Source organism: Hippocampus bargibanti, linkage group LG19 (genome assembly GCF_051943395.1).
Source record: "Hippocampus bargibanti isolate YZ-2025 linkage group LG19, ASM5194339v1, whole genome shotgun sequence".
Classification (NCBI taxonomy): Eukaryota; Metazoa; Chordata; class Actinopteri; order Syngnathiformes; family Syngnathidae; genus Hippocampus; species Hippocampus bargibanti.
In genome coordinates this window covers 1666262-1684862 of record NC_142752.1, presented here as the reverse complement: position 1 = coordinate 1684862, position 18601 = coordinate 1666262, and the positions used below count along the sequence as shown (strand labels likewise).

The window sequence follows — 18601 nt, the reverse complement described above, 5'->3', positions numbered from 1 at the left end:
TTTTTTAAAAGTGTTTTTGCAAAAACAATGACCGAATATGTTTTTAGACAGCATAATTTCACAATACTTATGAGGGAGCGCGATTTTTTTGCTTGCAAGCGCCTCCGGAGTGCAGTATTACGTGAAATGTCAATAAATAAACTGAGGCTGTCTCATGGCAATACGGTAATGACGTGACATCGCCCCGCCCCCCCGCATCTCAACCGCTAGGCGCTACCAGTCGGCCAGCATTTTGGCGCAGTTTCTTTTTCAAGCTAAACAAAAGGGCATTCGATTATTTATTTCTTCATTTTAATTCCAAAATATTTTCGCCCTCGAAAGCGTTCGCGATGAGTACGATCAACGTCAAAAAGTTGAAAGTAAACGAACTGAAGGACGAGCTGAAAAGGCGTCGTCTCTCCGACAAGGGACTGAAGGCCGAGCTGATGGACCGCCTACAAACCGCGATGGACGAGGAGGCCGCGCTTCCCGAAGAGGCCGCGCTTCCCGAGGAGGCCGCGGTGGCCTGCGAGCAAGCGCCTGTCGAAGAGGAGAATGAGGACTTTGAGCAGGCCGCCGAACCGGAATGCATGGGGGAAGAAGAAGCGGGAGAGCAAGAAGATCCGGTCGTCGAAAGTATGGAGGCGAACGAGGAGGAACCCGAAGTAGAGCCGAAACCCGAAGAGAACGGGGCGAACCCCAATGGCGACGTCGCTGTTGCAACCGCTACTGATGCTGCTACTACCGCCGACGCTGATGCTCCTACTACCGCCGACGCTGATCCTGCTGCTCCGGTCGAGGACGAGGAGATGGGAGACGGGGAAGATGACGACGAGATGGATCCCATGCTCAAACCAGATGTGGACGACATGGAAAAAATAGACGAAGACGACTATGAGCCAGAAGAGCAGGCAGCTGAGTGTGAGTCGCGTGGAGAGTTTCTTTATCTCCCCCTCTACATGTTCGAACCCACAGCGACGGAGAGCCTGTTCGGATAAAACAATCCGAGCGCCCACGTTGAACTCGACGACGTGACCTTAACTAAGCTAATCGTTAGCTTCGGAATCACGCAGTTTTGCTAATGCAAACGCTAGCTTAACGGGGTAAACATCAGCGTTGCATCCCGTTAAATTCTCGTTTTGAGTGTAACGCGACTTGCGTAAAAAATACACGAATTCGTTGCACGAGTTGACTCGTTAGCGTCGTTTTCTTTGTCCGGGAGCGGCGATTAAACGGCGGGCGGCGTAACTGTCGCCTAATTCGGCCGTTTAGCGCACATTTCTTCGTGATCGTTTTACGCTAATTTAGCGTTAGCGTGTTAGCTTTCGCGCCTCGATTTCTGCAGACGCTCTCGGGATATATTTGCAATATCTCGAGCTTTTAAGATACTCGTAAATTGCGCCCAATGATGAAAATGCGCTTTAAAATGCAACCTTTAATCAGCGCGTGATTACGTTCTCCGCGGTTCGACGAATTGGAACGTTAAAATGGACACTTTACAGCTCGAAGCCGCCATTTTAATTCTAACTAAGAAACGGGGGGTCAGGGCAGTTAGCATAGCAGGCTCACATTTCTTTGCATGATGCATTACTTCAAAGTACAATATACTTGTCCCACACTAGCTTCAATTTCTACCATCTGTAGCTACATTGTTCTCATGATACTAAACGAAATTGTTTCTCCACCCCACCAAGCCCCACCACCTCTGCTCTTAAATGTGCATTTTATTTGGGGACCAGCTTATATTGTAATTCGACTCTGGTCATCACAATTGTATTCTCATGATTGTACTCTTGTGTCATATAACATGAGGTGTTTCCATATCTTTATCACAAGATGGTCGGCTATGTAACTGACTGAACGGGCTTCGTGGGCCAGAACCCCACTGCCAGTCCGACCTCTCTTAAAGGAGCACCTCATTATATATCTTTGTTCTATTTTCAAAGGGTATGCGGACAAAGACACGAATGCTGATGAGAAGAATAAGAAAGGTGTTAAGAGACGCCGGGAGGAACATGGAAGGGGCTTCTTTGAATTTATTGAAGAGAACAAATGCAGCTGGTAAGGATGGGACAGAGCAAAATGGCCTTCAGCATCCCTGAAGTGCCATCCTAGCTTTGTTTTGTATTGGCTTTAAGTGCCGATGCACATATATATATAGCTAGCCTTTCAAGAACATTTGATCAAGAAATAATCACTTTGTCACCTGTTTTGGGGACTATCCCCGGCTGCGCATAGAACCTTACCATTTATTCATATTTGACACATTGTTTTAAAATGCTCTTCAATTTTTGTTGTAGCAGGAGTGACTCTCTAAAAGTCCACTTTAAATCTGCTCCACTTGACACTTTAAATGTTTTGCCAAGTCAGTTGTGTCCTCAAGGTGATTCGAGGCTGCTCACCGAGAACCCAGAGGAATGTAGCAGATGTACACAGTTCACTCAATGGAAGGGGTTTGGGAGGGGGGGGGGTCTGAACGGGGTAGTAGCTGAGAAATGCGGGAGGAGGGCAGGCACACTGTAAAAGTCTATAAACGTCCACAAAGGAATTCGCTCTTGATCGTCCATCGATTGCCTCGCTCTTGTTAATAATTTTTATTGTTTGCCCACTCTTTGTATGATGTCGTGATGATATTTGTGTTTCTGTCATTGATCGTGTGTGTGTGTGTGATGGATGATGTGTTACAAGTGATGTGTTATTTTGTATTTATTTTTCTCCCTGTGCTGATGACATCATGCATGGTCTGTACGCGTATATCTTCTTCTCATTGTGTCGAACTCTTTGCGGCAGAAAATCAATCGATTATTAATCAAATCGCCGCACCATTGGCCTTCGAAAGACCCCTGAGCATGTCTGTCATCGTTTTTTTTTTCTCCCGGATGATTGATATCCGCCACCGATGATTGGGCGTGATGAGTAACTGTCAAATTTAGACATTAATGCTCAGCGAAAACCTTTTTCCGTGGCTCAAATGTGATTTTTCATAACAGAACGGCATCTTTTAAGAAGCAATACTGGAGTCCACGTGAATGTGTTTCTTGGAAAAATCCCATTCGACCTACAGGTCACATCCGACTTACGACCTAGTTCCGTTCCGACCAAACGGTTGTAAGTTAAAATGGTCGTAAGTCAAAATCCATTCAAAATGTCGACTAGACACTCGCCGGCTAAATGACTGGCAAACTCCCCCTTTTGGTGCCATCACACGGTCGATTGCTGTGCGAGAGTGAGATGATAATACTATTACGGATGCTGGCTGGGTGGCCAAAATTGTTGTACGTGTTGCGGTGCCAGGCGTAGAATTAGAACTCTAAAAATAGCATCTGTATGTCGTGGTCATAAGTCCGGGCGGTCGTAAATTGAGCCGATCGCAAATCGGATGTTACCTGTATTCACCATTTGCGCTAGCATGCTAGGTCAAGATTTTAGGTTTCTCAGTACCAATTCGGATTGCCGAGCCACGTCCTGCAAAATGTAAAAAAAAAAAACGATATTGACGTCCGTCCGTGCGCCTCTCCTGGAATTGATCTCAATATTTTCTATTGTGCTGGTGCTGTTGTCTTTCTTATATTTAGATTTCACTGGATGCTCCAAGGTAAGTGTTCTATCCGGGATCACGATATGCGGCGCTGCCCTTAATAGGGTCTGAGGATTCTTTTGAGCAATTGGTGCCCGTGCATTTCAAATGTCCATCATAATAATCCAACTAAACATGTCTGGTCTTCCCACCCCTCCCTCACAGGGCCTCATCTAAGTCCCCCATACCCCCATTGGAGGAGGACGATGAAGAGCTTGATGACAACAACGTCCGCCTGGACAACTGTAAGTCACGGAATTTAAAAAAAAAAAATGGAATTTGTTTTATCTTTGGGAAATCATAAATGTGAGTCTGCGCTGGTATAAAGTCCACAATGATGTGAAATTGGTTTATGCTCATAAGGCGTGTGCGTACTTCCCCACACTGGCAGATTGAGAGGTAACGAACCATTGGTCAATTGTGAAAGGCACTTATAAATACATTACAAATGAGAATAATCCCTTTCCAGGTCCCCATAAAAAAAAAAACATAATTTTCAACTAAATAGGCCTTAAAACTACACAAAATATACCCTATTGATGGTCGTTGATGGCTTGATGAGTAGGAGGCAGGGCATCGCTGTTAGGAAGGAGAGTCACCTTCCATGTTAGCGCTTTCTTAAAGCCCGATATAGATCAATATGGATGTATTGCATTGTAATTTGTACAGTTGACCCCATTTCAAGCTCAGATAACTCCAGACCCATATAACTTAGGAATTAACTTTTTTTTGTGATGAAAGAAGATAGTCTTGCCTCTTGATATCCGAGGGAAGTTGCTGTGCTTTCTCGGCGATAATACTCTCACTCACACTGTCCCCTACTTGCTGTTTTTCGTTAATCCGAATCAACAGACGTTTTTCAAGCCCTTCTATTGCCTGAGATCGTTGCTTAGACAACACAGAAACACCCTCAGCCACACGTAGCAATGGTCGACTTAGCATACTGCTACTGGGACACACATCTCGTTCGTGTTTTTCGATCTTCTGCTTGACAGTAATTTTATTTTGTGTACTGTTCGGCTAAACACTAGCCTGTGGTGGGGTCTTTTTCTGTCCCAAAAAAAAAGCAAAAGTACTCCACACGATAACAAACCACGTCTGCACTGAAAGAAAGTGGCTGTGGAAAAAGTAGTCCGGCAGCCACGGTGGTGCTGTTCGGCCGTGTGCTCTTGTGTTCTTCTGCCAAAAACTAGTCCGCCAGCCGTTGTGTTTCCCGAAAACTAGTTCGTATGCCAAGATTATATTCTCGCAAATTTAATGTTCGCAAGGCGGAAAAAATTCATTAGCTAAAGCGTTCGTTAGCCGAGGTATCATTGTATGAGGAAAGTACGGTATTATTATTTATTATGTGAAACGTGGCCGTTGACGTATTTTGTCCTTTTCTCCCGAAGACAACTGCGACCTGCATTTTAAGGTGTCGCGCAACCGCTTTAGCGCCTCGTCGCTCACCATGGAGAATTTCGCCTACCTGTGGTCCGGAGGCAAGGCCACCCACGGCGTCAACCAAGGCAAAGTCTGCTATGAAGTGAAGGTGATTTGAGACGGAGAAGTTTGCCGCCACCGCTGAGAAAAAATGGCTGACTGTTATTTGTCTGGCAGATCACGGAAAAAATTCAAGTGAAGCACATTCCCATTAAGAACCTGCAAATCAACGGCGTGCAGGTCGGCTGGTCGTCGATGGCGTCGTCGCTGCTACTCGGTGGGTTTCCTCGTTTGGGCGTCTCTTTTTGGGGTCTTTGTTTGCCATTATCACAATCCAAAATGGAATGCGCGTCAATGAAAATGTTTTACATACTGTATTACATACAGAATGCACACTAAATTAATGAATAACTTGTTTTCGAATGTGAAGTCAAGAATAATGCCTTTTATTGTGGTTTTTATACGACGATTTGAAATTTTGTTTGGAACTTCAGCAAGCATGAAATTTCACAAGTTGGATTTGCTTTCGAGGGCCGAATAAAATGATAAGGCGGGCCACATTTGGCCCCCGAGCCTTGATTATGACCCCTTGATAATTTAACATTTTGGTTGGGACTTTAGCAAGCATCGTGAAATTTCACAATTTAGATTTGCCTTAATGGGCCGAATAATAGGATGTGGTGGGCCAGATTTGGCCCCCGAGCCTTAACTTTGACACCTCGATCATTTGAAATTTGGGTTGGGACTTTAGCTAGCTTCATGAAATTTCACAAGTTTGATTTACTTTCACGGGCTGAATAATATGCCGTGCCGGGCCAGATTTGGCCCCTGCGCCTCGACTTTGACACCTGGATAATTTTAAATTTCGGTTGGGATTTTAGCTGGTTTCGTAAAGTCTCACAAGTTTGATTTGCTTACACGGGCCGAATAATACGCTGCGGCGGGCCAGATTTGGCCCCCGAGCCTTGACTTTGACGCCTCTGCTTTAGGTGACGGCATCCATTCGTTCGCTTACTCGACCAAAGGCAAGAAGATGACCAACGGCGTGATGGAGTACTTTGGCAAAACCTTCGATGAGAACGACGTCATCTGCTGTCTCGCCGTAAAACATTTTGAGTCCCTTTCATGTTTGGCCGGAGTGCCTTTAAAATGGCCGACTTGTAAGAAAACTAACGTTAATTTCTGTTCAGGATTTTGACGGCGACGAGGTGGTTCTATCCTATTCCAAAAATGGCGGCAAGCCAGCGGAAGCGTTCCGAGTGTCCAAGGACGAGCTGAGCGGCTGCCATCTTTTCCCTCACGTCATGTGCCACAACTGCGCCGTGGAGTTCAACTTTGGGCAGATGGAGACCCCGTACTTTCCCGCGCCCACCGGGTACACCTTCATGCAGCAGGTTGCCGTCGACGACCGCGTCCGAGGGCCCCGCGCGCCTGCAACGAAGGCCGACTGTGAGGTAGGGCGCCAAATGGCTTTGACGGACATCGCCGTTTGAGTGTGTGCTCACCTTGTGTGTGTGTGTGTGTGTTGCTTGCCGAAGATCATCATGATGGTTGGCCTGCCGGGTGCTGGCAAGAGCACGTGGGTGAAGAACCACATCCAGGAGAATCCTGGGAAGTATTACATCATGGGGAGTGAAACTATCATGGAGAAGATGATGGTCAGTTGGCATGAATGTTTTTTTTTTCTTTGTAATAGTAATAATGATACATTTCATTTCTAAGCGCCTTTCAAAACTCTCAAGGACACTTTACAGTCACAGGATATTTTTGTCTGTGGGTGAGCAGCGGCAGCAGCTACATGCGTCAGTGTTCACTCAACCCGGAATAACTCAAATAGATAGAAAGCTAGCTATTAGCTAGCGAATAGTAGATAGCTAATAGATACAGTAGCTAGCTAGATAACAAGCGTAAGATAATATTAGATAATTCAGCGTAAAAAAACATTAGACTTCTTTCATCAGAAAAAGAGTTAATTCCCAAGTTATATGGGTCTGGACTTATCTGAGTTTGAAATGGGGGCAGCTTTACACATTACAATGCAATACATTCCATATTGGTTTATATCGCGCTTGAACAAAGTGCTAACATGGAATGTTTTAGGTCTACATAAACATTCAGTGCAGCGTGAGAAACCTTAGACTCTCTGCTTTCATTAGAAATAAGAGTTAATTCCTAAGTTATATGGGTCTGTAGTTACCTGACATTGAAATGGTGGTGGATGTAGAAAAGGCAATACGATACAATACATATTGATTTATATCGCGCTTTAACAACAGTTGAAGCTGGAACAAAGCGCTAACATGGAAAAAGGGAAATGCTGCCACCTTGTGGAGAAGAAAAAAAAAACATCGTCAGAGGCCATGCCCAGCACTTTATCGGCACCAAAGCATGGGGGAAAAAAACGGACAAATTCGCAAATGGCGCTCCACGTCCTGCTTTTCAATTCCCGGATAAATTCAATCATGATCATAAAGGTTGTTGTTGTTTTTTTTTTTCTTGAACTTTGTACGACAGATCAGCACCCCGTATCTGCCACCGAAAGAAAACAAAAAATTGCAAATCGTTTCCCAGCGTGCACCAATCTTTTTGGCAAAATTCATTGAAATCGCCGCCCGCAAGAAAAGAAACTACATCCTGGATCACGTAAGCCTTTTGCGTCCGTTAGCGCGTGTACGAACGCAAACGTCAACTTTGACCCCCTCGCCCCCTCTTTTTTTTTTTTTTTTTTATTCAGACCAACCTGTCTGCTCTCGGCCAGAAGCGAAAGATATGTTTGTTTGCCGGCTTCCGCCGCAAAGCCGTGGTGGTCTTCCCCTCGGACGAGGACTACATGGAGAGGCTTCAGAAGAAGACCATGAGTGACGGAAAAGAAATCCCCGAACACGCGTTGCTCAAGATGAAAGGTGAAAAACGACAAAGTCCAGACGATTACGGGACGAATACCTTGAGTGTGTAAGGCGAAAAGTGTGGATGCCAAACATTAATTTCCCATGGGAAACCATTAAAATGAGAATAATCCGATCCCAGGTCCCCATAAAACATCCTTTTCTACTTTCTAATTCTCTGAGCCTTAAAATTACACAAAATATATATTATTTTATTTATAATAAATGTGCTATGGTATTGTAATTAAATAAATAGACTATACTGTATAATAATACATTTCATTTCTAAGCTCCTTTCAAAACTCAAGGTCACTTTACAGTTACGGGATCAGTTTTTTACTGTCGGTTAGCAGTGGCAGCCACACGCGGTAGCGTTCACTCAACCCCAAAGTAACTCAAATAGATAGCTAGCCAATAGATGGAAAGCTAGCTAGCCAGCTAAACAGCTAATAGATAGCTATTGCATAGCTAGGCAAATAGAATAGTCGTTTTATTTACCTTCGCGATGGTCGTTGATGGCTTGATGGACTGGAGTGGCCATCTTGAGGAATGATTCCTTGTCAGCTTTATCGTCAGAAGTGGCGACCTCACCATTACGAATGACACTATGAATCCCCGTACGACGCTTAAAAGTTCTCAAACCATCTGTAGCTGGCCTTGAAATCATCGATGGATGGCCAACTTCCAGGTTGCCTCTTGACAATATCCGAGTGAAGTTGCCGTGTTTTCTCTGCGATAATTTTACCTAGTTCCTCATCAATTGTCTTCTGTTTAGCTGAGTTGACAGCTTTTGGCATCAAGTGTACAGATGGCTTGTGCGGGTTATTTGTGGAGATATTTTAACCTTGCAGTCTTCACTCTGCCTTTGAACTATCAATAAAGTTGAAATAAGTCCAAAATTCACTGTTTTCTATCCATTTTCTCACTCTCTGTGTCGTCTGCCTCTCTATTTTGATCCACAGACTTCTTATCCTTCCCCGTGGAGGGCGAGAGCTTTGACGAGGTTCTCTTCCCCGAGCTGGCGAAGGACGCCGCCGCCAAACTTTTGGAAACGTACAAAGAAGAAAGCAAGAACGCCCTCCCCGCCGAAAAGAAACCCAACCAGGGAGGCGGCACGCCCAAACGAGGTGGCCGCGGAGGCAAGAGCCACTCGAGCCGATACGGCGGGGTCTCGCATTGGGTCGGCGGCGGCGGCGGCGACAATCGCGTGGGCTACCAAAACCCAGGCAACTTCAGAGGAGGTGAGTGCCGTGTTCGCCGACGGCGGGTGTCGTCGCCGTGCCGGCGGTTGATGTTTTTTTTTTTTTTTTCTGTGGATAGGCCCCAACCCCCGCGACAGGTACCCCCGCGCCCCTCGCGAATTCTTGGCCCCCCCGACATACAGGGGCGGCTCCCCCTACCCGCGCCCCTACATCCACCGCAGCGGCATGAACGCCCCCCGTCCCAACATGGGCGGATCCCCCCGAGGCGGGTCCCCCCGGGGCGGCTCCCCCCGAGGCAGGTCCCCCCGGGGCGGCTCCATGAGGGATAACCGGGGCGGCAGAGGCGGACACATGGGCAGGGGGGGTCCCATGAACCGCGGCAACATGAACAGGGGTGGCGGCGGCGGCGGCATGGGTCGCGGCGGAAATAGGGGACATCATCACAACCAGGTTAGCGGCCGTTCGTCGTCGTGTCTCGTGAATGTTCGCCAACGCTTGTTGACCCTCATCGTGCGTCGCTTTGCAGTTTCATCAGAGAGGCGGCGGTGGCGGCAGAGGCCATTTTGGCTACAAAAACGTCAGGAACAGCGGCGGATTTGGCAACAGGAACGGGATGGACAAGGCACAGGCTTTCAACCAGAGTTGGCAACAAGGGGTCAGTGTGACAAAATGCGTCGCTAGCGCTTGCTCGTGTCTTTTAAAAAAAAAACAAAATGGCACTTATAAATACAATGTATTAATATTAGTAGTTATCTATTACCTAGCTAGTTGAATGTGCTAAGTAGTACAATGTAAATCTGTCGAGTTATTAGCTATATAGCTAGCTTGCTTTCTATTAGCTATGTCATTGAGAGCTTTGTAAGGCGCTTATAAATTGTATTATTAGTAGATCTCTATTAGCTAGCTAGTTGAGTGAACTAATTAGTATAATGTCAAGCTAGCTAGTTATTGGCTATATAGCTAGCTCGTTATCTATTAGCTATGTCCTTGAGAGTTTGGAAAGGCGCTTCTAAATGCAATGTATTAGTAGCTCTCAATTAGCTAGCTAGTTGAATGTGCTAAGTTGTATTGGGTTGAGTGAACGCTGGCGCGTGTGGCTGCCGCTGCTCACCCACAGAAAAACCTCTCCTGTGACCTTGAGAGTTTTGAAAGGCGCTGATAAATGAAATATTATTATTATTCTTATGAAAATGTGTTTCTTCCAGTTCTGGAATCAGAAGCCGTGGAATCAACAGTATCAGCCCAACTATTACTGAGGACACTTGTTCGAATGGACTGGTGGCCACACTGAAAACCACTCTAGCCACGGATCTTCTTTATCATCATCACGAACGGCAAAAATCTGCGGGCTAAAGACGAGCAACGTGGTCAACATTCCACTTCAGAGAGAGGAAATATTTTTTTTGGGGGGGGGATGTGTACTACATTTTGTTTTTCTTGTCTTTTTTTTTGTTGTTGTATATTTCTTTGACTTTGCACCACTTTTAAGACATGTTTTTAAAAAGTTGTATCGAATATAAAAAAAAATGCTACTTTTTTTCCCCAGTGATGTGCATTTTTTTTTTTTTTTTTTTTTTTTTTAATTTTCTTATTTTTTGCTAGGAAGTGTAAATATTAGTTTTGGAGTGGAGTAGTAGTTGAATCCATTGTCGTTGTGGTTTCTGAAAACTATTAGTGTACGCTGTTCAGTCAACGCGAAGCGTCCAGATAAAAACAACAACACCCCCTGCCCCCTCCCATTTGTTCCGAAACTTGTCAACCATCTTTGTTAGCGCTCAAATAAACTCAATTTTGCTTGTTTTCTCTTTGTTTATAATTTTGGATATGATTGGATGTACCTTTATTTGTCTCGCAGTGGAGAAACTTACATTTGACAGCAGCAAAGTTATGAAAGATAGAAAGAAGTAGAAAAACAAAACAACACTACTGGAAAGGCAGCCACTCTCACAATGTATTAGCTAAGTAGCATAGTGTAAACCTAGCTAGCTATTAGCTATATCCTTGAGCTTTGAAAGGCGCTTATAAATACAATGTATTAGTAGTAGCTCTATTAGCTAGCTAGATGAATGTGCCAAGTAATATGTAAAATTAGCCACCTATTAGCTATATAGTAATCTAGCTATTTATTAGTTATGTCCTTGACACTTGAAAGGCTCTTCCAAATACAATGCATTTGTAGTAGTAGTAGTAGCTATCTATTAGCTGGGTGGCTAGCTATCTATTTGAGTTAGTTACGGGTTGAGTGAATGCTGGCTCGTGTGGCCGCCGATGCTCACCAACAGAAAAACTTCTGCTGTTGTGCTTATAAATGAAATTTATTATTATTATTATTAGTTTTGGATTTAGTGGGGAGAGAGTTCGCTTGAGATTGAATTATATGCTTTTATAAGTGCTGCCTTTCTTCTGTTATGGGTTGAATATTTAAGGTAGATTTTGTAAACTAATGATTTGATTATTAGTGACAATATTTCATATTTTTGGGAACCGAATGATATTAGAATTACCAGTACAGTAGTACAGTATTTCAAATGAAAACAACGTGACGTCATCAAATGGCGACGCGAGATTGTCTCCCTTTCCGGCAGCTCCTGTATTTTATTTTTCTATTTCTTTCTTTCCCTTCATAACTTGCTGTGAAATGTCATTTTCTCCACTGCGAGACGAATAAAGGTAACTGTACATCCAATCCAAAATACCAAGCACTTACTTTTCAGAGCCACAAGATGGCGTGCTTTGAAAATAAATCTGATTCTAAATATTTCATTACGTTCGATGGTCTCGTTTTTTTTTATGACAATTCGATCGATATATTTGTAAGATGTTGAACTTTATTGTAAAAATAAAATAAAATGGTTGTGATAATTAATTTCTTTTTCTTATGTTACAGGCTATTCCGGGTCATAGGGGACGATTAGCTCATCAGCGAACTCCATAGCAGCCTGAAACAATCCATTGAAAGATTTGAGTGAGTAAATGAACAGCAAAACAAAGGTTGTAAATTTAAAGTGCATTTTAAATACATTGATGGTTTTGCATTTATATTTGGTATCGTGGAAATATTTTCTTCCTAGCAGACTGAAAAATAGCTAAAACGGTACAATAACAATGCTCAAGTAGGAGTGCAATGCTAGCCTGCTGCGTTTATGATGCCTTTTGGATTTTTTATCTCCTTTTTGTCATTGATTTAAATTATTGAAAACAAATACAAAACTCGTTAGCTTGGTGTCGCTAACGTTGCATTTTTGTACAATCTCGCCTCTCCTCTTAACGTCTAGAACTGCTTCATGTCACAATTTGGTCGAAAACCGAAACATTTTCCAAAGGGGGAGTCGAGTGGTGCATTCATGTTCGCTTAGTTTACCGGAGAAACCATTTTCGGTTGCAAACCGAGGCATTTAGCTTGTAGTAGATGTGCACATTCCACCATGACGTCCCTGATCCACTGCTGAATAGATCCTCTCCTCTTTCATCTAGAACTGCTTCATGTCACAAAGAGAGTACAGCAAGTGCTGAAGAATGAATGACTGTGTCTTTGTGTTGTCATATTATTTGTATTTATTTAGTTATTTTTTGTGTTTTCTTTCTTTCCTCTTCCTTTCATAATGTCAGTCACATGATCGGTTTTTCTGCGGGTGAGAAGCGGCAGCCACATGCGTCAGCGTTCACTCAACCCGGAAGTAACTCAAATAGATAGAAAGCTAGCCGGTGAGCTAACAGATAGCTAATAGATAGCCAGCTAGCTAACTAGCTAGATAGTCACATAGCTAATAAATAGCCAGCTACATAGCCAATAGATAGCAAATAGATAGCCAGCTAGACAGTTAGCTAACTATCTAGATAGCCATATGTGTTATTATTATTATTATTATTAATAATAATAATATATTGGTTTATATGGCGATTTAACAACAGCTGAAGCTGGAACAAAGCGTTAACATGGACTAAAGGGAAATGCTGCCCCCTCATGGAAGGGAAAATACATTGCCAGAGGTCTGACCAGCGCTTAATCAGCACCCGAGTATGAAAAAAAAAACACAACAAAAGCAGAACAAATTCGAGAATGGCGCTCTACGCCGTCTTTTTTTATTCCCAAATACATTTGTGAATGGCAAGTTCAAGTATATTGATATATATTAAATATTCCAGCAACTTTCATAGCGCCAGCTGTTTTCCTTCTTTTGACCTCCCGCCATTGCCCAAAAGGGAGATGTGGAATCCACTTCCCTTGCAGACAGACAATTCCTCCTCATTAGTAGGTGGCCTCTTGGCTTCGTTTACCTCCGTCAGCAGCATATTAGCGAATGACAACCCCCCCCCCTCCTGCTTCCCCTTCCTACCCAGACAGCAAACAATCTTTTTGTCTATGTTTGACCCTGACGTCAACTCGCAACGACTCCGCTATCTAGCTGGCTATTTGGCTAGCTATCTAATATAATAATAATAATCCATTTCATTTATAAGCGCCTTTCAAAACTCTCAAGGTCACTTTTCAGTCACAGGATAAGTTTTTTTCTGTGGGTGAGCTCAACCTGGAAGTAACTCAAATAGATAGAAAGCTAGGTAGCTAATAGATAGCCAAGAGATAGCTAATAGACAGCTAGATATGTAGCTAGATAGCCGTATAGCTAATAGATAGCCAGCCAGATAGCTAATAGATAGCAAATGGATAGGCAGCTAGCTAGATAGATCATAATAACCATAATAATAAAATAATAATAATTTCCTTGACATATTTTTTCTCCGTGGGTAATAGCTATCTATTAGCTATCTGGCTAGATATCTAGCTGTGTCGCTGCCACTGCTCACCCATAAAAAATCCTATCCTGTGACTGTAAAGTAACCTTGAGAGTTTTGAAAGGCACTTAGCTATCTATTAGCTCGCTAGGTGAGTGTGCGAAGTAGTATAGTTTAAAGCTAGCTTGCGATTAGATATCTACCGAGCTAGTTAGCTATTAGCTATGTCCTTGTGAGCTTTGACATGAGCTTTTAAATAAGATCTATTATTATTAGTAGCTATCTATTAGCTCACTAGTCGAATGTGCTAAGTAGTATAGTGTAAAGCTAGCTTGCTATTAGCTATATATTTATCTAGCTTGCTAGTTATCTATTAGCTATGTCCTTGAGAGCTTTGAAAGGCGCCTATAAATACAATGCATTATTAGTAGCTCTCTATTAGCTAGCTAGTTGAATATGCTAAGTAGTATAATGTAAAGCTAGCTATCTATTAGCTATATAGCTACCTATCAATTAGCTCTGTCCTTGAGAGCTTTGAAAGGTGCCTATAAATACAATGTATTGATTAGTAGCTATGTATTAGCTCGCTAGTTGAATGTGCTAAGTAGTATAGCGTAAAGCTAGCTAGCTATTAGCTACCTAGCTAGCTAGTTATCTATTAGCTATGTCCTTGAGAGCTTTGAAAGGCACTTATAAATACAATGTATTATTATTATTAGCTAGCGAGTTGAATGTGCTATGTAGTATTATGTGATGATAGCTATCTATTAGCTCTGTATTGTATTATTATTATTATTATTATATTATATTATCAGTTCATGCGACTAGCTTGCGTAATCTTGCCCGCCCACTGCAAATAAAACGTTCCTACAAGCGTGTCCAGGCGTGTCCAGGCGACTGTCTTGCAATTGCGCTTGAACGTGATCATGAATGTGAATGGGTAAGCTAGTAGCGCCATTACCACCCCCCCCTCGGCGGGACGGGGGTTGAGATTCATGAATGGAGGACTCGTAGTGAAAGAAAATAGTTTATTTCAACCTGTACAAAATCTACATCCCAAAAAAAAGTGCTCTCTAAAGGAGTGTGTGGTCACTCCCGGGTGATTGTCCGTTTTAAATAGGAAGTACTTGTTCGGTGGCCATTTTTTCACGTTTTTTTTTACACGATGGAGACGTGGTCCATGGTGCACGCGCACCTTTCCACGATCATATTAGGAAACTCCGCCACTTCGATTTCGGTGTAATCACCCTTTTTCACCAAGTACATGATTGGCAAAGGGGCGCTTTCCGAAACGGCGCACCTCCTTTCGCCGTAGCCGTAATTGTGCTTGGGTTGCCTGCAGCTTCCGGTGCACCTGAAGGCCTGGTAACCCGATGGTTCCATGATCCAGTATTGAGTCCACGTCAGAGCGCGAAAGTTGATGAAGTGTTGCTCCCGACAACAGGTGCCTTTGCTTTGGTTGGCATCGCAGTCGCCGCGAGAGCTGCAAGGGCAAAAAAAATAAGAGGTTAGATGGTCATTTTGATTGATGTGTGTTGGAATTTTGATCGCAAATGGGGGTCATGGGGGTCGCTTGTGCCGCCATTTTGAGTTTTTTTGTTGTTGTTGGAGGGGTTCTACCAAAAAAAAAATGTTACAAACAAATGATTTCAATGGATTGGCTGCCGCTGCTCACTCGCACAGAAAAAAAAATACAGTGAAAATACAGATCCTTTTGCAGTGCACACTGCAAATACGTAAAGTTATAAGGTAAACTACACACACACACACACATATATATATATATATATATATATATATATATATATATATATATATATATATATATATATATATATATATATATATATATATATATATATCATAACAACTTAGACTAAGTTTAGACACATAAATGAGTGGAGAATAATAAACATTGAATGTTTAGGAATGTGCATTTATAAAATAGTCCTATCTCCTTTCCTAAGTCAAGTCACATGACCGCAAATTATGTGCTAGTAAAAAAGCATAATTAGGAATTATGTCTTTTTTTCAGATGAAAGATGAAAGTCTAAGGTTTCTTACGCTGCATTTCAGTTTTTCACTTTTTTTTCATTCTTTTTGCCTCAATTTTCATCCCATTTTGTTTTTTTTGTCTTTTCTCTTCACTTTATTCTTATTTATTTATTCCTCTCTTCACTTGTTTTTATTTATCTCGCTATCCAGCTATGATTGAAATGCATATTATTATTATTATTATTATTATTATTATTATTATCTCACTAGCTGTCTCGCTAGCTATCAAGCTAGCTGTTCGCTACCTATTTGCTATCTTCCGTGTAGCTCTCTCTTGTTCCTATTTATAACTGTATTTTATTTATAGTATTCTATTTTTGATTGTATTTTATTTATTATAGTACCTATGCTTGTCTATGACTGAAAATAATAATAATAATAACAATACATTACATTTTAAGTGCCTTTCAAAGCTCTCAACGACACTTTACAGTCACAGACAAGCATAGGTACTATAATAAATAAAATATAATAACAAATACAAAATACAAATACAATTATAAATAGAAACGAGAGAGATTGCTACACAGAAAATGCAAAAAATAATATGTAATAATCATATGTAAAGTGTCCTTGAGAGCTTTGAAAGTCGCTTGAAATGAAACGTTTTATTATTATAATCTAGCTAGCTAGCTCGTTAGATATTTGCAATCGATTTGCTATCTAGCTTGCTAGCTAGCTAGCTAGCTACGTCCTTTAGAGTTTCGAAAAGCGCTTCTAAATACAATGTATTATATTTATTATTATCGTTATCTCTCAAAACTAAAAATAAGTTCAAATATATTTGCATTCAATATATTTCCACTTCACATATAGATAAAAGTAAGAAAATAGCGGGGGGTATTTATGCTAATAGCATCGAAACATTTTGTTGACGTCCAATGCAATAAACGAATTCGCGTGTGGATTTATTTCAAATTAAACGCCAAATGGGGGTTGGGGGGCAAAAGGTGACAGGTAAACGTCATTTTTGATGATAAAAAGGGTGTGTTGAGGGGGGGTTTCTCAGGCTAATTGTCACATTGCCACAAAATCCTGTATTTCAAAAGCCGGGTGGAGTGAGTGAGTGAGGGGGGGTGGTGTGTGTCTTACCCGTATTCTTCGAGGTTGAGTGTGTAGAGGACGAGTTCGGGTTTTCCCAAGGTGTTGCCCGTCTGGTCCTGGGTGGTAAAGCGCACACTTTTGGCCACCTCCGCCGCGTAGCTGCCGGGTCTCTCGCCCTCGATCCACACCTCCAGGTGCATGGGCGTCTTCTGCCCTTGCGTCTCAGACCAATAATGCACCGCCTGGGTCACATCAAAGCTCTTCCAGCCCGTTTCGTCAATGGGGATCAACCTGTGACAATTACGCTTAATTAGATTTCCTGATTCCATTCCACGCGTAATTAAAGTTGGAGATAACTGAAGGGAAACCCCCATTTTTTTTTCGGGGGGGTTGGCGTCTCACCGCGAGTCCACGAGCGAGCTGCGGTTGGATCCGTTGGGAAGTTCCTCGATCCAATAGATGCTGACTCGGGCGTTGGTGATCGTCCGGTGGTTCTTTTTGTCCATCGCCAGTCGTTTGGAGTACGACGCCTTTTGGTAGAGTTTCAGCTCGGCCATGGTCACCTCGCTGTTTTCCGGGATCATTGATTCCATATCGAAAACCATCCGGTGCCGGGTGGTGTCGGAGTAGACATATTCGCCGGAAATGTCTACCAAGAAAAGTTACATCGAGGGATTGTCGTGAGTGAGATTCGCGCGTAATTTACGCACAGCGATGACGAACCGCTAAACTCTGAATGTGTCGAATGACCAATGATAAATTCTTACCAGCGCTGCCGGGAATTCCTCTCAAAATGCCGGCCAAGCTCGGCAGAGCTCGGCGTCTCCTGCTGTGGTGCATTTTCAGCATTGATAAGTATTTATTTCTGACGTGAACCGGGATAACCAAATTCTCCAAATCCCTTTTGTGGATCTTTGGAACCTCATCCAGGCCCAGTTTGCGTAAAAGCGCCTCCTTCATATCCTCGTGCGTAAAAGCCTTGGTCAAGCCGAGGACGACGGTGCACAGCACACACGCGCGGAGGAAATCCATGAGGAAGGAGGGGGAAAGATGGCGATAAGGAGACGCACGGTAGCGGGAGTCAAATCCGAGATGGACAGTAGCCCTCCTTTTATATGTCGCGGCCGTCCCAGGCGTTGACACTGTGGGGGCAGGGAGGCTTATCGGGACAAAGGTGCGACAATGCAAGCCCCCCCCTCCCACCCCGATCCTAAATAGGATATCCAAGTGGCCATACTTCAAACATTACATTTGTTTTCAGTCCTAAAGTAAATAAAATCACCTCAAAATATGTGACGTTATCAATATGTATCTCACCCCATGCATTTCAATGTATTGTTATGTTTTTTTGTATTTTATTTGTATTGTAATTTATTTTGTATTCTTTTAGTGAGCGTTTTTTGATTTATTTTTTATTCATACTTATTTTTCATTGTATTTTAGCTTTTATTTTATTGTATTTTGTATTTTATTATTTATGTTTTAATTTTTATTTTGTACTTTTTATTTATTTATTCTATTGTATTTTATTTGTATTGTAATTTATTTTGTATTTTTTTTATTTAGCGTTTTCTTAAATGTAATCTTCATTTTTTTAATTTCATTTTCATCTGTACTTATTTTTCATTTTATTTTATCTTGTATTTTATTTGTATAGTACAGTATTGTATTTTGTATTTATCTTGTATTGTATTTTGTATTTT

The 18601-nt window shown here is 42.4% G+C and overlaps 2 protein-coding genes across 2 annotated transcripts; one reads left to right on the top strand and one right to left on the bottom strand.

Moving 5' to 3' along the window:
- Positions 1-182: 182 nt before the first annotated feature.
- hnrnpub (heterogeneous nuclear ribonucleoprotein Ub) lies at positions 183-10866 on the top strand. The gene is made up of 14 exons (XM_089022261.1): positions 183-900; positions 1926-2040; positions 3722-3801; positions 4948-5087; positions 5156-5255; positions 5968-6080; positions 6169-6432; positions 6517-6636; positions 7493-7621; positions 7713-7881; positions 8826-9104; positions 9184-9515; positions 9592-9720; positions 10271-10866. The coding sequence occupies exons 1-14, from the start codon at positions 330-332 to the stop codon at positions 10319-10321; spliced, it is 2592 nt and encodes an 863-aa protein (XP_088878387.1). The 5' UTR covers positions 183-329; the 3' UTR covers positions 10322-10866.
- A 3947-nt stretch (positions 10867-14813) lies between these two features.
- Positions 14814-18286, bottom strand: lft1 (lefty1). Its single transcript, XM_089022058.1, has 4 exons — positions 17666-18286; positions 17301-17547; positions 16947-17189; positions 14814-15282 (listed from the first exon to the last, which is right to left on the bottom strand). Exons 1-4 carry the CDS (start codon positions 17928-17930, stop codon positions 14958-14960), a joined length of 1080 nt encoding a protein of 359 aa, XP_088878184.1. The 5' UTR covers positions 17931-18286; the 3' UTR covers positions 14814-14957.
- Positions 18287-18601: the final 315 nt, after the last annotated feature.

Excerpts from the sequence above, each read along its gene's own strand:
- hnrnpub (XM_089022261.1), top strand. The coding sequence starts at position 330 with ATGAGTACGATCAACGTCAAAAAGTTGAAAGTAAACGAACTGAAGGAC. Across the intron at positions 6,637-7,492 it reads CTATCATGGAGAAGATGATG|ATCAGCACCCCGTATCTGCC; the intron begins GTCAGTTGGCAT and ends TTTGTACGACAG. Across the intron at positions 9,721-10,270 it reads ACCAGAGTTGGCAACAAGGG|TTCTGGAATCAGAAGCCGTG; the intron begins GTCAGTGTGACA and ends TGTTTCTTCCAG.
- lft1 (XM_089022058.1), bottom strand. The coding sequence starts at position 17,930 with ATGGATTTCCTCCGCGCGTGTGTGCTGTGCACCGTCGTCCTCGGCTTG. Across the intron at positions 17,190-17,300 it reads AGCTCGCTCGTGGACTCGCG|GTTGATCCCCATTGACGAAA; the intron begins GTGAGACGCCAA and ends TAATTGTCACAG. Across the intron at positions 15,283-16,946 it reads CTCAACCTCGAAGAATACGG|CTCTCGCGGCGACTGCGATG; the intron begins GTAAGACACACA and ends TTGCCCTTGCAG.